General features: G+C 34.2%; 1 protein-coding gene across 1 annotated transcript; it reads left to right on the top strand.

Annotated features, from left to right (window-relative positions):
- The first annotated feature begins 13,579 nt into the window (after positions 1-13,579).
- On the top strand, positions 13,580-14,692 carry LOC149246491 (uncharacterized). Its single transcript, XM_089457940.1, has 3 exons — positions 13,580-13,812; positions 14,242-14,463; positions 14,597-14,692. The coding sequence occupies exons 1-3, from the start codon at positions 13,666-13,668 to the stop codon at positions 14,687-14,689; spliced, it is 462 nt and encodes a 153-aa protein (XP_089314066.1). The 5' UTR covers positions 13,580-13,665; the 3' UTR covers positions 14,690-14,692.
- The last annotated feature ends 2,006 nt before the right edge of the window (positions 14,693-16,698 follow it).

Genomic DNA, 16,698 nt, shown 5'->3' with positions numbered 1-16,698 from the left:
TATAAAAATACAATCAATGGGATTTGGATAGGTCTGGGTGCACTTTGGGATACCAAGGAGCATCATTTCAGATAAGGATACAAGATTTTTTGTGCATTTTGGACTACATTGTGGAAGAATATGGTCACAAAGTTGATGAGGTCTACAATATTCCATCCATAGACAGATGGAAAAACATAAGTAGGTAACAAGACTTTGGTGCAACCATTGAGGGGATATAATTAGAAGCACTCGAAGACCTGGGATGAAAATATAATATATATATATATATATATATACAACACTCTTATAATAGAGAAATCCACACTTCTACTGGTAAGTCCCCATTAGAAGTTCTTTTTTATATTTTCCACCTTCAAATATGGATATTGCATATGGGTTGCAAGCAGTGAGGGAGGATGTTACAGGAGATGCTTTGAGGTTTTAAAATTTTGTAGAGAAGATTAGGCAAATACATATATAGGTACAAGAGCTACAACAAAATTCACAGGAGAAATATAAGTCGAGGCATGATTAACATAAAACAAAGAAACCGTTGAAGGTGGGAGACAGAGTATGACTTTAGTTGAACAAGGAGAGGCTATAGGGTCTTGGTAACAAAATCAAGGCTATGTGGTATGGTCCCTTCAAGATACTAGAAAATATGGGTGATAATGCCTATCAACTTAGTTTACAACCCTACATGCACATTTACTCAGTTTTGAATGTAGAGAATATAAAACTCTATGAGTGTTTCATGCTAGATCAGGAATAGGAACTGGTCCTACCTTATAAGGAGGATTTGGCACTAGACGCTCAGGTAGAGTTGATAGTAGATACAATTTTGCAGAAGAAGTCTAGAACTACAAGATAGGGGTAGAATGACCTTTGGTATATTGGGTTGAAAGGACACTTTCCAGGAAAATCTAAATGGTACACTCAAGGGAAGGTGAAGGAGAAATTTCCTCACCTCATTCAGTAGAAGCTTTTGGGGACCAAAAGCCTCTTAAAATGAGGAGGTGTGATGAAAATTGGATCATTATATGGTTTTTATCGATCTCAATGCTTTTAGTGTAGAAAAAGTGGAGGAATTGACTCTTCGTACTAATTTTACTAGCGGGACCTAGTTTGGAAAATTGGTGTCTGAAAACGTTTGGGAGCATTTTGAGGCATTAAATGACTTTTTTTGGGGTAAAAATTTTCTTCTTTGGGACTGCACCCTTTTTTTCTTATTATACACAAAAACACTTTTCAATGGTGCAAGAATTACATTAATCAAAGTCTATATGCAAAAGCAAAGCCACTCAGAAGTTCACCTTCCAATTTTCACCATCATCATTCGAGAGGATGTAATGTCAAGCCCCATTATTCATGAAAAGGGGGCTAGACACATGATTATGATGAAAAGAAAACTATATAAAAGTTGATATGGTAACTTTGTTTAATAGTTGAGGTATTCAAACCTAACAAATAGTAGGCTATTGAGCTGTGTTATAACGAGCCACTAGGAGGAAAAGAGGTTCCATTCTTTCGAGTGCATTTGTTCCATAGATGAGAAAAAAATATCCAAAAGGGAAAAGAAATAAAGCACATGAGAGGATTTTTGAACTATAGTAGCCCACATATCACATGCCATACTTATTTGTACTCATAACCATTTTCTATTCATAGAAAGAGAGCAGAGTGACCTCACGTTCCAGCCGGGTTTTCCTCCCGAAAGAGTTTCCCAGGTTATATCTTGTGTCAGATGTGAGTATGAGATTTTACTTCCCTATTATCTATTTTTTGCATAATTTTAATTCACTTGCATATGTTATTAACAATAATCTACATATCTATAAATCTAAAGAGAAATAAAATTGTAATAGTGTAGATTTTGGATTTTTAAGTATAATTTTATTAAATTTGTTGTGACAAATTGTCCAATGGAATATCCACAACAGTTTACATATCATCAATGATGATTGAACATGTTATCTATATCAACCACATCAAAAGTGGTTTTTGTATGTCAATTGAACATGTTCAATGATACTTGAAACTGTTTGACTATGTTTGGACATGTTTGACCACGAAGACTATATGTGACCATGTTGAGCCATAGTTGACTAAGCGTGACTGTTGTGATATTGTGACCATGTTTAGATATGATTGAATTTGGTTTATTATGGTTGGATGTGTTAAATGAATTAACTATGGATGACCATGTGGCTATGGTTAACCATTGTAACCATGTTTGACCATTGTGACATCAAGATATTGTGACCATGGTTGACTGTGTTGATTATTGTTAACCGTGTTTGACAACAAACACTATGTTAGACCATGTTTAGCCATGAATGATGATGACTTACCATTATGAAATCATGTGATTGTTGAATCAATTTTTATTCATCACATTGTGATGTTGGTTTTTGTTTATTTCATTACAACATGGATTTTTGTTCATTGCATTATGATGTCGAATTTGTTTGTCATGTTGGGACATTGTTATTTCTTCATCATAGTATGACATTATTTTTCTATTTGTCACATTTCAATTTCAATTTTCGTTCATCATATTACACAAGGATTTTAGTTCATCATAAGCGATGTGAATTATTTTTTATCACACGTGACAATTGTTTTTTCTCTTCACATTACGATGTTGATTTTTGTTCATCACATTGTGATGTTGATTTTTTCTCTTCACATATGATGCCAATTTTAATTGATCACACTATGACATCAATTTTTGTTCATCACATTGCATTGCTATTTTTTGTTTGTTACATTGTCACATTAATACTTATTTGTCACATGAAAATGTCAATTTTTTCTCATCACATTACGATGTCAATTTTTTGTTTTTTTGTGATGTCAATTTTGTTCATCACTTTGAGATGCCAATTTTGGTTCATGCCACTATGATGTTGATTTTAGTTCAACACATTGCATTGTTGATATTTATTTGTCACAGTATAATGTCAACTTTTGTTTATCACATTGTATCATTAATATTTGTTTATCACATTGCAAGTCAACTTTTGTTCATCACATTGTGGCATTAGTTATTGTTCATCCCATTGCAACATTGACTTTTGTTGATCATATTGTGATTATTATACTTTTTTGTCATATTGTGAGATTCTGTTTTGTTCTCCACATTGCAATGTCAAGTTTTTGAACATGTTTGAGCTTGATCATGGTTAGGCTTATTTGATCATAGTTGATTATTGACAACTATGGGTGACAGTGGGTGAACATGGTTGAACGTGGGTGATTATGGGTGAACATGGTTGTCAGTGTTAAATTATAGATGAATATGGTTGACCTTAGTGAACATGGTTGTCAATGTTAAATTATAGATGAATATCGTTGACCATGAGTGAACATGGTTGTCAATATTTAACTATAGATGAATATGGCCGATCATTATTGAGTTGGTTGACCATTGGTATACATTTTGAGATTGTTTGACCATTAGTGATCTAGTTAGAATGTGGTTGACCACTGTAGAGATGACTTAACCATGGTTATCAACATGCAATGATAGATGTATATGGTTGACCATGTTGATTATGGTTGATCATGTTGATCATGGTGACAGTAGTTGACCACAAATGACCATGGTCGACCATTATTTTTCTGGTTTGACCATGGTTGAACTTGTTGACCATGTTGTACCATGGTTTTTCATGTTGACCATGTTTGACCATGGTTAACTATGAACAACCATGGTTGAATATGTGTGAATATGGTTAGCCATGGTTGTTAATGTTTAACTATAAATGAGCATGACTTAGCATATTCACCATGTATAACCATGTTGAACTAGTTGACCATGGTTTAACCATATTACATGGTTTTTTGTTACATCGTGACTTTGGTATTTGTTTGTCACATTGCAACATCATTTTTTGTTTGTCACATGACAACACCATTTTTTTTGTTAATCACATTGCGAATTAATATGTGTTTGTCACATTGTGATGTAAATTTTAGGTCATCGTATAGCAATGTTGATTCTAGTTAGAAACATTATGACATCAATTTTTGTTCATCACATTGTGATGTTGATATTTTCTTGTGACATTGTAATGTCCATTTTTGTTTATCACATTGCATCTCATCAATATTTGTTTATGGCATTGAAAGTTAACTTTTATTCATCACATTGTAACATTTTGTATTCTTCACATTAGGAGATTAATTTTCATTGATCACATTTCAATCTTTTTCTTTTTTTTAAACATTGTGGAGCTTGACCATATTTTCAGAGTTTGTTTGAACATGGTTGAATATATTGTCAATCTATTTTTTCTTCTAGAGAAATTGTTTATCTTGATTGAAACAACGAATGTTTCGGTTGGAAGCTCCTCCCATCACCTGGGACAGAATATGATTGTGAGAGCAAGAGTGTAGAACCAGGTTAAATAAAATGATTGGCAACGACTAATAAAATTGAGCAAGAAAAATTATTGATTTTTTTTAATTAAAGATGAATGGAAGAATATTTAGCTAATAATTAAATATAATGAATGATTGGTAATAGATAATAAAATTGATTTTTGGGAAAATTCTTAAAAAATGGATTGAAGAGGGATGTAAGAATATTTAATTAAGGATTAAATGTTTTGAGCTGGAGAAAATAATCCCACAAGTTAGACTTGGTAAAATGGAGGGGGAGAAAGGGAAATGGCTTACCAAGGTTATTAGTGCAACTATTATTTATTTATTTATTATTAATTAAAAAATTTAGCTAGTTAGTTAGGTCAAATATATTAATAATTAGTTAGGTTTAAAAGGAGAATCTTAAAATTAATTAATCATTTAATTAAAAAAATTTGGTTTCATTAATTAATTTAATTTTTCTAATTGACATGTTTAGCTAATTATTAAGTGATAAAATATTAGTATTAAAATTATTAGTGTTAATATTAATGTTTTTTCTATGTGGTTCACAGACCCAAGAGATTAGTGACCGCTACGTCCATGGAATATTTGTACCAGGCATATCCACTCGAAGGGATTGTTGATCGTTATGTCCACAAAAAAATTGTACCAAGTGAATCCACATGAAAGTACCACTTCTTGTCAACTCATCCACGAAGCCCGACCCTAAGGATGTCGAGATAATTGAACCTGTGAACTCTCAATAGAAAAGGTTCTTTACAAAAAAGACTCGACCAATTGAGCTAACCCTTAGGGCTAGTGTTAATATTAATGTTATAATTGTTAGTTTTAATAATATTTTTAAAACTGTAATAATATTAGTTTTAATATTCATATTTGTAATATTAATATTAGTTAAATGTTATTAGTAACATTTTAAATATTAATATTAATATGTTGCTATTATCAAATAGAAATTATAGTGGGCCATAGCAATTAAAATTTCATTAGGCCAAATTTATTAATATAACTATAATTTACTATTAATCAAAATTTTTAGTTAGTAAAGATAACAACAACAAAAGTGTTGCTAATTAATATTTGTTTAATAGGTTAGCACCTATTGTAATGTTTATAGTGATATTACTATTAGGAAGAAAATAATAATCATTATATATGTTTATTTAATAGTATTAATAAACTTGGTATTATTAAATTATTAAATTATAATATTATTAAAATTATTAATAGAGTAAGTAATATTGATAAGATTAGAGATAAATACCTTAACAATGCCAATTTGGAAGATTGGTTTAGGGTTGGCGCATTAGTCAAGAGAAACACATCCTTCGAGTGGCACAATTTGATGAAAGATAGTCCTTGGCTATGTAGTAAGATAAGATGGGTTGTTAGTAGGGGCTACAACATTCATGTTGGTCTGGATGCCTTGGTTGGAATGGAGGGTTCCATCCCATTTTAGTTCCCATCATTCAACATATCCATAATAGGGGAATTCACCAATTGTCATATATGAGATTAGATTTTAATGAGGGGTTCCCCTCTACACATTGGAGTCAAGTGGAAGAGTTGGAGTTGCATCCAGACTTTCACTTTGAATGGGAGACATATCGATCTCACCTTATACAAACAGGTACCATTCTTTCTTAGAAGGTTGATTAGCTAACCCGGGGTGACATCTCATAAGGTGGAGACATCTCAACAAACACTTCTTACACATCACTGCTCAGCCTCGGCTTGATCGCCCCACTCTCTAGCTAGCCTAGATGCAGAAGTGGGAGGTGTCGTCGAAACTAAAATGTTTCACTTGGTTTGTCGTCCATAATCACATATTAACTTGGGATAACCTCGTCAAGCAAGGTTTTATGGGACAAAGTATATGCCATCTCTACAAATCATCTCATGAGGATGTGTCTCACTTATTCCTGGGTTACCCCTTTCCCTCTTAGTCTTGGAGGAAGTTATCTCTTTACTCAAGATTAATTGTGAGGTGATCAGAGATTCATTGTTTGATTGCCTTAACAGCTAGATTTCCCACTACTCAGAGTACAAAACTATTCCCCTGTACATTTTATGGGGGATATGGGGTTTTCAGAATGCTTGTATTTTTGACAATGTTGTCACTGATCTGAGAGCCACCTCCCTCAAAATTATTGCTTACTTCATGGAGATTGGTCCTTGAAAAACTAATTTCTCTAGATGTTGTTGGTCCTACAAACCTCTATGTCATATCTTTCCTATTTCTTTTTTTAATGGTTCATTTGTGGGCGAAAAGTGTTGGTGTGGAGCTGTTATCTCTCTTTCTCCCTACTGGAGATACCACTTCTTCTAGTTTGGTCGATTGGGCACTAATATGAGGGCCGAGGTGTTGGATTTATGGGACATTCTTAGATGTGCATTATGACTTGTTGCGGAGGAAATCATTATTTTTGGAGACCCAAAGGTGACCATTGATTGGGCCAAGGGGAAGCTCTACTTTTTTGTGTCATCTTTATGCCACTGGATGGAGAAAATCTCTTCCATGTAGGCTTGCTTCCACTCTGTTTCCTTCTTCCATTTATATCAGGAACAATACACACAGGCGAATTGACTCTCTAAACATGGAATCTCAACACTACCTAGACAAATATATTTTGAGTGCCTGCAATAGGGCACAATCATAGGCTTTGGGACTTTTCTTTATGCATGATGTTTTCTTGTTCTGTACTTTGTATTTTTGGGATGTCACTACGTGTCACTAGGTTTAGCTTTCTAATCTCCTCTTAGTGTTCAAAGCACTCACCCCTAATGTTCTTATTTGGAAACATTTTTGTGCACATTTTTGTTTTTTTTATGGTTTTGGCTCTTAGGTCGTCATCTTTATTTTATCATCATTAGACTCTAATGAAGTTTCAAAGATGTAACAACTTTTATTTTTAATATAGAGTTTGTTGTTTTTTTTTTCTTTTGATAAGATGAATTTTATTAATATTTTAATAATTTCATTGAATAATTTTATTAATATAAATGTGAGTTAATGAAATTAATGTTTTATCAATTTTCATCAATATTAATTTTGAATCTATTGGAAAATATTTTTACAATTAATAAAGAAAAATCTAATTAAAATTATTATTAAAATTAATAGTAAAGAGAAACCATAATAGAAAAAATAAATAAATAAGGGAAATTGAGTTCTAAAAAAAAGGAATATTTAAACATTAAAAGTAGAAAAAAATAGCAAATTAAAAATGGGAAGAGAAGAAAAAGATTAAATAAAAAGAAATGAGTTTCAAAGCCATTAAAAAAATAAAATTCAAAGCTTTGAAGAAATCAAAATTAAAAAGAAAAGAAAATAACTTAACAAAATATTAGAATATATTCAATCATAATTGAGAATGGTTGAACATAGTTATCCATGTTTAGCCATATATTAATATATTTAAACATACTAGTTATATTTAACCATAATCATAACCTCTAAGATCAAATTAGTGGTGGACTCTTAAAATATTATAGGATCCTACAGACTCTAGAAATATTCTAGAAATCTACAATCCACTTAAAAATACTTATTAATAACTGTTGGAATTTAATTCCAACTGCAACAATGAACAGCTGTACAGGAATCTGATTTGCAGTAAATGTTACAGGCTGTTTGATGCCGCAAAGTCGCCTTTGATATTTTTGCACATAAATGTGCATTAAACTCACAAAATTGATTTCCCCTGCAACCGCCGACTTGTTTTTTGATAGAAGCATCACCGCCTTGCTGCATTAAATTCAGAGATAGGCATTAGAAGATATTCTGTAATATTTTATTGTTTAAATCAGATATGTTTTAACATATAAATGCATCACACAGCAGTTCAGTTTTGAGGTTAGCAGCAGATTGATAGAGAGCAGAGGAGAGCACGCAGCAGCGTGAAGAAAATACTTTCCAGATAGTGAAATGCATAGCAGTGCACATCAGGAGTAGATGCAACAGTGCAGCAGAGAGCAGAAAGGGAAAAATGCACAACAGTGCAGATATTTGAATGAAATTTGTTTAACAGATGTTTATCTGTGTGGAACAGAAGCGTTCCTTAGTGAATCCCTGAGGAAGATATTCAGCAATAGATGTTGTGAAATTCCCTCTATATGAGGAAGACAAATCTGTAACAGTTAGTTTATTTTTAATAAATACAAGTTTTTTTTTTTCTGTTGCTGTTACACCGTCACCGTTGCTGTTACACCAGTTACAGTGTTGCTGCAACACCATTTCCAGAGAACGAATTTTTCTGTTTTCTGAGTTAAAAACAGAGTATTTTTCTGTGTCAAAAACAGAGTGTTATTCACCATTGCTGCAACACCAATCTACATTGCTGCAACACCAAACTATGTTGCTGCAACACAATTTCCAGAAAACAATTTTCAGTTTTTCTGTGCAAAAAACAGAGTGCAAAAACAGAGCAATTTTTGTCTGTCTGTTATGGAATTTATCAGAAAATTTCAACATGGTATCGGAGCTGGTCTAGGCACTCAGTGAGTAAAAAACAGAGCTTGTTTTTCACTGTAGGAGCTGTAAGAAGCTTGTTTAGCAGACTTTTTCCAGCAGAGAAAGTTTTTGCTTGTTTTCATTTTACAGTCAATATCTCTTCTTTACCAATACAGGTTAAGATGGCAGATGTTGGAACAGGTTTGACAAATTCCCAACTGCCACAGTTTAATGGGAAAAATCACAGTTATTGGTCCATAACAATGAAAGCATTGTTTGCTTCTCAAGGAATATGGGAGCTGGTTGAAAATGGCTATGTTGAACCTGCAGATGCAACAACACTGGCTGCTTTGACAGTAGCAGAAAGAGACCAGTTGAAGGGCGACAGAAAGAAGGATGCCAAAGCCCTCTTTTTCCTCTTCCAATCAGTACATGAAAGTGTTTTTCCGCGGATTGCAGCAGCAACAAAATCTAAGGAGGCATGGGATATTCTCAAAACTGCCTATCAAGGCATGGAGAAGGTGAAGACTGCAAAGTTGCAGATGTTGAGAAGAGACTTTGAAAATCTCAGCATGAAGGAATCTGATACAATAGATTCATTCTTCACTCAGGTTATTGGCTTGATAACCCAGATAAGATCTCATGGTGAGATTCTTGAAGATAGAAGGATTGTAGAGAAAATCTTGAGATGTTTACCCTCAAGGTTTGAATCTATTGTGGTAGCAATAGAAGAAACAAAATATCTCTCACAGTTCACGGTAGATGAGCTGAGTGCTTCACTTTTGTCTCATGAACACAGATTGAGTAGAGGAACAGATTCCTCATTTGAGCAAGCATTCAAGACTCAGATGTCTTTTGGCCAAAGAAGAGGTCGAGGCAGAGCAAATAACAGAGGTCCTGGAAGAAGCCTAAACAGAGGCAGAATTATCCTGCTAGCACAAGCGGAAGGAGATGAAATCAAAACCAAGCTGAAGCTTCAAGCAAACAGCAAGCTCATGGACAAAGGTATGACAAATCCCAAGTCCAATGTCATTATTGTAAGAAATATGGGCACTATGCCAATGAATGTAGGAAAAAACAAAGTGACATGAATAATAGGCAGAATGCTAATTTTGCAAATGAAGAAGATAAGAACCCAAAGAACGTGTTGTTAACATGTAACATAGCACAAGACAAACAAGAAGATTTTTGGTTCTTAGACTCAGGTTGTAGTAATCACATGACTGGAAATATTGCAATGTTTGCCAATCTGGATGAAAATGTGAAATCTGAGGTAACAATAGGGACTGATGATAAGATAACTGTCAAGGGTAAGGGCAGAGTCAGTATTCGAGCAAAAAATGGAGAACAGATGATTGTGCCAGAGGTATACTATGTACTTGGTCTGAAATGTAATCTTTTGAGCATTGGACAACTCATTAACAAAGGTTACAATGTGTTCTTCAAAGATGATACTTGTACAATCAAATACATACCTCCAAGTAAGAAGATCATTGCACAGGTGCAGATGACCATCAATAGAATGTTTCCTCTCAAACTCAGGGCAGATTTGAAGGAAGGAAGAACTATTGCGGCTGTAACACAAGAAGTCTTTCAGGAACAGGTGAAAGATGTGAATTGGTTGTGGCATTTGAGATTTGGGCATCTCAATTTCAGAGGCCTAAATCTGTTGCAAAGAAAGGGAATGGTAAAGGGATTGCCATTGATTGAGAAACCAGACAGCCTTTGTGAAGGTTGCATCTTGGGCAAGCAACACAAAGAAAGCTTTCCAGCAGGAAAGAGTATAAGGGCAAAAGCACCCTTGGAAATTGTTCACTCTGATGTGTGCGGACCGATGCAAATACCATCATTTGCCGGAAATAAATATGTTTTAACTTTCATTGATGATTACACCAGAAAGACATGGGTGTATATGCTGAAACAGAAGAGTGAAGTGTTTGAGAAATTCCGCCACTTCAAAACTCTTTGGGAGAAGTAGTGTGGGCATTATATCAAAGTGCTCAGAACAGATAGAGGAGGAGATTACATCTCCCAAGATTTTCTGCGTTTTTGCAGAGATAATGGCATATGAAAGGAGTTCACAGCAAGGTATACACCTCAGCAAAACGGTGTTGCTGAAAGAAAAAATAGGACCATTCTTGACATGGTCAGAAGTATGCTGAAGGCAAAACGCTTGTCGCATGAGTATTGGGCAGAAGTTGTTACTTTCGCAGTTTACATCTTGAATAGATGCCCAACTAAAGTTGTCATGAATAGAATACCAGAAAAGGCATGGAGTGGTCAAAAACAAACTGTCACTCACATGAGAGTATTCGGTTGTGTAGCATATGCACATGTACCGGATCAGCTAAGGCAAAAGCTTGATAGTAAGGGGGAGAAGTGTGTCTTTATTGGCTATTGTGATGAGTCAAAAGCATACAAACTCTATAATCCATCCACCAAGAAGTTAATAGTAAGTAGAAATGTGCAGTTCATTGAAGATGAAGCTTGGGATGGAAGCTTGGAAAAAACAGTGAATGTGAAGACAATTGTGTCTCATGAAGAACAAGAGGAAGGGACAACAGCAAATAATCCTTCCTTGGTGGCTCCTCCTCCACCACAGCAAGTACAACAAATCACACCACAAGCTGGAATTCGAACAGCCTTAAGAAGTTAAGGAAGTGCTTCTCCAAGCACACCACAGGGATCAGAAATACCCTCCAGTTCAGATGGAACTCCAAGCACACCAAGAAGACCAAGATTCAGAAATCTGAATGAGATTTATGAACAAGGAGAGGTAAGTAACAATACCGGTCTGAATTCATTATTCGCTTTGTACTGTCATGTTGATGACCCAATTCATTTTGAAGATGTTGTAAATGAAGATAAATGGATTGAAGCAATGAATGAAAAAATTGGTGCAATTGAGAAGAGTAAAACATGGGAGTTAGTGGACCTCCCCAAAGGCAAGGATGCCATTGGAGTTAAGTGGGTCTATAAGACCAAAAGCAATGCTGAAGGCAAGATTGACAGGCACAAAGCAAGGCTTGTTGTGAAAGGCTACAAGCAGCAACAAGGCAAAGACTATGATGAAACCTTTGCACCAGTAGCAAGGATGGAAACAGTGAGAACAATGTTGTCTATTGCAGCACAACACAAATGGAAGATTTATCAGATGGATGTTAAATCTGCATTCCTGAATGGAGTGTTAAAAGAAGAGGTTTATGTTGATCAACCTCCGGGCTATGAAGTTGAAGGCCAGGAATCTGATTTGCAGCAAATGTTACAGGCTATTTGATGCCGCAAAGTCGCCTTTGATATTTTTGCACATAAATGTGCATTAAACTCACAAAATTGATTTCCCCTGCAACCGCCGACTTGTTTCTTGATAGAAGCATCACCGCCTTGTTGCATTAAATTCAGAGATAGACATTAGAAGATATTCTGTAATATTTTATTGTTTAAAACAGATATGTTTTAACATATAAATGCATCACACAGCAGTTCAGTTTTGAGGTTAGCAGTAGATTGATAGAGAGCAGAGGAGAGCACGCAGCAGCGTGAAGAAAATACTTGCCAGATAGTGAAACGCACAGCAGGAGTAGATGCAACAGCGCAGCAGAGAGCAGAAAGGGAAAAATGCACAGCAGTGCAGATATTTGAATGAAATTTGTTTAACAGATGTTTATCTGTGTGGAACAGAAGCGTTCCTTAGTGAATCCCTGAGGAAGATATTCAGCAATAGATGTTGTGAAATTCCCTCTATATGAGGAAGACAAATCTGTAACAGTTAGTTTATTTTATTTTATTTTATTTTATTTTTTTATTTTTTTTCTGTTCCTGTTACACCAGTTACAGCGTTGCTGCAACACCAAACTATGTTGCTGCAACACCATTTCCAGAGAACGAATTTTTCTGTTTTCTGAGTTAAAAACAGAGTATTTTTCTGTGCAAAAAATAGAGTGCAAAAACAGAGCAATTTTTGTCTGTCTGTTATGGAATTTATCAAAAAATTTCAACAATAACCAACATCTCTACAATAATTACATTCCATGAAACTTTGAAATTTCATTCTCCCTTCTCATCTAAGGGAGTTGTCTTCTACAATAATTACATTCCATGAAATTTTGAAATTTCATTCTCCCTTCCCATTTAAGGGAGTTGTCTTCTAAAATAATTACATTCCGTGAAATTTTGAAATTTCATTCTCCCTTCCCATCTAAGGGAGTTGTCTTTAGTGTGACGTTTTGGAAGTTTTTATGGTAGGTTTTTCTGGTCTAATTTCTCTAAAATCCGTAGAAATTTATTGAAATCAAAAGCTTGATGGGTAATCCTTTGCAATCAAAGTGCCCTAATTTTTTTTCAAAAAATTAATCCATAAACTAATTTAAATAACACAAATCCCCTCAAATTTTTCCACCAAAAACCTCAAAAAATCACACTATAAACCACTCCCATCTAACTCCCCTAAACAGTTTAGTTTTGATATTAAAATTCTTCAATTCAATATATCTTCCTCTCATAGTTTCGACAAACACGGTAGTCCCATTTATGTCTCTATTGTACATAATATGATTCAGGCAAAAAGTATACTGCACGACCCGAGGCACCGTCTGTTTATTCTATTCGTTGTTGTCTCCGAATCTATCTCTATCCGTAGGGGACACGCCTTCAACAGTGGCTCGACATCTGTCCATAGCCGTGCCACTTAAGGGAGAGAGGTGTCAAGATCAGATGATCTGATCGCGGGTATTAATAATGGATGCCTGCACTCATTTTATTTCAACGCAATCTTATCGCAATACTATCATAGTATAGCAAATTGAAGTCGATCAACCTATCTATTATTATTAACTAAGATGGCGGACCAGTACAATCGGGCCAAGGACTCAACCTCTGATGCAGCTGAAAGGACAAAGCAATATGGCCAGGAGAAGAAGGACTCAGCCTCTGATGCAGCTGAAAGGACAAAGCAATATGGCCAGGAGAAGACAGGACAAGCTCAAGTAATTATATATCTATTGAGGATTTCACTAGGGCTTTTCTTGTGATTACAAGTTTATATAAAATTTTTCCAATTGTTTTGAGATTTTAAATTTTAGATACTTGTTCACAAATTTTCATACGTAGATTTATATAGATTTACATAGTTTAGCTTCAAAAAAAAGTCTATTTTAGGCTAAAAGTTCTTTACACAGTCTAGCTTCAAAAATCTATTTCACAATTTTTATACACAGTTTACCTCCAAAAATCTACTTTGCTTTAATTCCAAAAACCTATTTTGCAATTTGTGTAAAGAACAGATTCTTGACACAGTTCAGCTCCAAAAATCTATTTCTCAATTTGTATAAGTTTTTACACAGTTTAGTTCCAAAAGTATATTTAGTATATTGGGTAGTGGCCGTGGTGATATTGTATTTATTTTATCACTGTAGGGGATGACCGAGAGTGCTCAACAGAAGGCAGCCGAGGCAGCCCGTGCTGCCCGAGAGAAGGCTTCTCAGGCGACTGAAGCGACCAAGGGAGTTGGTCAGTCGGCAGCAGAAAAGGCCTCTCAGGCCACTCAGACTGCTAAAGAGAAAGCCTCTCAGGCCACTCAGACTGCTCAAGAGAAAGCTCAGCAGGGGAAGGAAGGAACCGGATCTTTCTTGCAACAGGTTGGTTATCTTATTAAAAAAGGAATTTTTTTTTTTTCTTCGCCTGATGGAAGAGTTGGAGTACAATGAATTTGAAAGCTTTTTTTTCAGTTTCTATATTGAAATTAATGGAGTTTGGATTGATTTTATGCAGGCAGGGGAGAAAGTGAAGGGCGCTACGCAGAGCGCCATGGAGGCTCTGAAGCATCCCTTGGGTGGTGGAAACGAGGGGGATGAGAACAAGTGAGCAGGGCTTCTGTGTCTTGCCTAGCCTTTGTGTTGTCTTACGGATTGCAATAATGGTCTTATTTATTTCTATTAAATGCTGGATATGTGAAATAATGATAAAATAAATGAATTAGGGTTCGAGACTTTGGGGATTGAATATATTGAGTCTCCACCTCTATATGAACATCTGAGGTTTTTAACATTCAGTTGTATGACTGTCAGATCCATGTTCTCGTGTTTAACTTGTCATTGTGTCTGGATATGAATGTTTAATTCAAATCTAGTGCTTAGCTTGTCATTAGTATTATCTTATGAAACGTTTGATTTTCTTGTATCCATAAATGTTTTATATCATTTACGATGTTCAAATGTGATTTTTGTGGTTTCCAACTTTCCATGTTTTTTCTCGTGGGATATATCGTTATGAAACATTAATCTTGTATCATACTCTCTAACTATTCGATATATAATTCACATACTCTTTAACGTGGTATTTCTATATATAATTTAAACTCTTTTACACTTTATCAATTTGAATACATGTCAAATATTACAGTGCCAAGTATTATTTTTCATTTTCCCGTTATAATAATAGTGTACCATGACAAATTGTATGTACATAAATCTTATTTAGTCTATAAATATTGGATGGATAAACATTGGATAAACATTATGCGATATTCATAAGCATTACATCGCATAAACATTATGCGATATTCATAAACATTACATCGCATAAACATTATGCAATATTTATAAACATTATGCACCTTAGAGGCTCCAGAGTAGTAAGTCGTTCTTATACACTCTTTTAACTTATACGGACATATACACTTTGAATAGATGATAGGACATATACACTTTGAATAGATAATAGGACATATACACTTGAATAGACTCTGATTCCTCATACACTCTGAATAGATAATAGGACATATACACTTTGAATGAATAATTCATATTTAACCTGTTATGCATCTAATTACTCATACACTCTGAATAGATAATAGGACATATACACTTTGAATAGATAATTCGGACATATACACTTTAAATAGTGATAATTCATATTTATTACTGTTATGCATTTAATTCCTTATATACACTCTCTAATTCCTTATCTACACTCTGAATAGATCATTCCTCTTTTAACTTATACGGACATATACACTTTGAATATATAATTCATATTTAACATGTTATGGATCACAGCATATACACTTTGATTTCACAGAGAATTCATATTTAACCTGTATACACTTTGATTAGTTAATTAATTATGTTATTGCACTGCCGACTTATACACTCTGATTAGATAATTAATTCTGTTATTGCACCCTGGACATATATTTAATTACATGCTTTTTCGACCATTTTAAGGGTTTTTACATGTATTATCTAATCGTAATAGTATGTATCTGCGGTATTTACATGTATTTTTTAATCTTATTTTAGCATTTTAAAATCCGCGGCTGCAGTGATGACATTTACATCCAATACCATTTGAACGGTATTTGCACACATTTCCTAATTTTAATTGATTGACATTTACATCCAATACCATTTGAACGGTATTTGCACATATTTCCTAATTTTAATTGAATGATCCATATCAAAGTGTTTTTTTTTGTTTTGGTAATAATCATATTAGAGCTTATTGGAAGATTCCTATCATATTGGTCATAGCATTTTAAAATCTGCGGCTGCAGTGATGACATTTGCATCCAATATCATTTGAACGTTATTTGCACACATTTCCTAACTTTAATTAAATGATCCATATCATGTGTCTCAACGTCCAACGCTTCGAATCATCTAGATCGTTAGGCTTTTTTTTCAAACTATATTCATTTCGAGAATCTAGATCTTTGTGTTTTTTTTACAATTATTCATTTCGGGTTTTTAAGATTTAATTATTTATTTCCTAGTTAGACATTTTTCGAACCATCTAATCTAATGTGGTTCATGATTTAGATGGTTCATAATTTAATTATTCACCTTTTCGAACTTTTTTGGTTTTATGAACTA

Source organism: Pinus tabuliformis, chromosome 7, assembly GCF_031772625.1.
Source record: "Pinus tabuliformis cultivar Carrire ecotype Pingquan chromosome 7, CPIR1, whole genome shotgun sequence".
Lineage (NCBI taxonomy): Eukaryota > Viridiplantae > Streptophyta > Pinopsida > Pinales > Pinaceae > Pinus > Pinus tabuliformis.
This window is presented reverse-complemented; position numbering and strand designations above follow the sequence as displayed.

Excerpts from the sequence above, each read along its gene's own strand:
- LOC149246491 (XM_089457940.1), top strand. The coding sequence starts at position 13,666 with ATGGCGGACCAGTACAATCGGGCCAAGGACTCAACCTCTGATGCAGCT. Across the intron at positions 13,813-14,241 it reads AGAAGACAGGACAAGCTCAA|GGGATGACCGAGAGTGCTCA; the intron begins GTAATTATATAT and ends TTATCACTGTAG. Across the intron at positions 14,464-14,596 it reads CCGGATCTTTCTTGCAACAG|GCAGGGGAGAAAGTGAAGGG; the intron begins GTTGGTTATCTT and ends GATTTTATGCAG.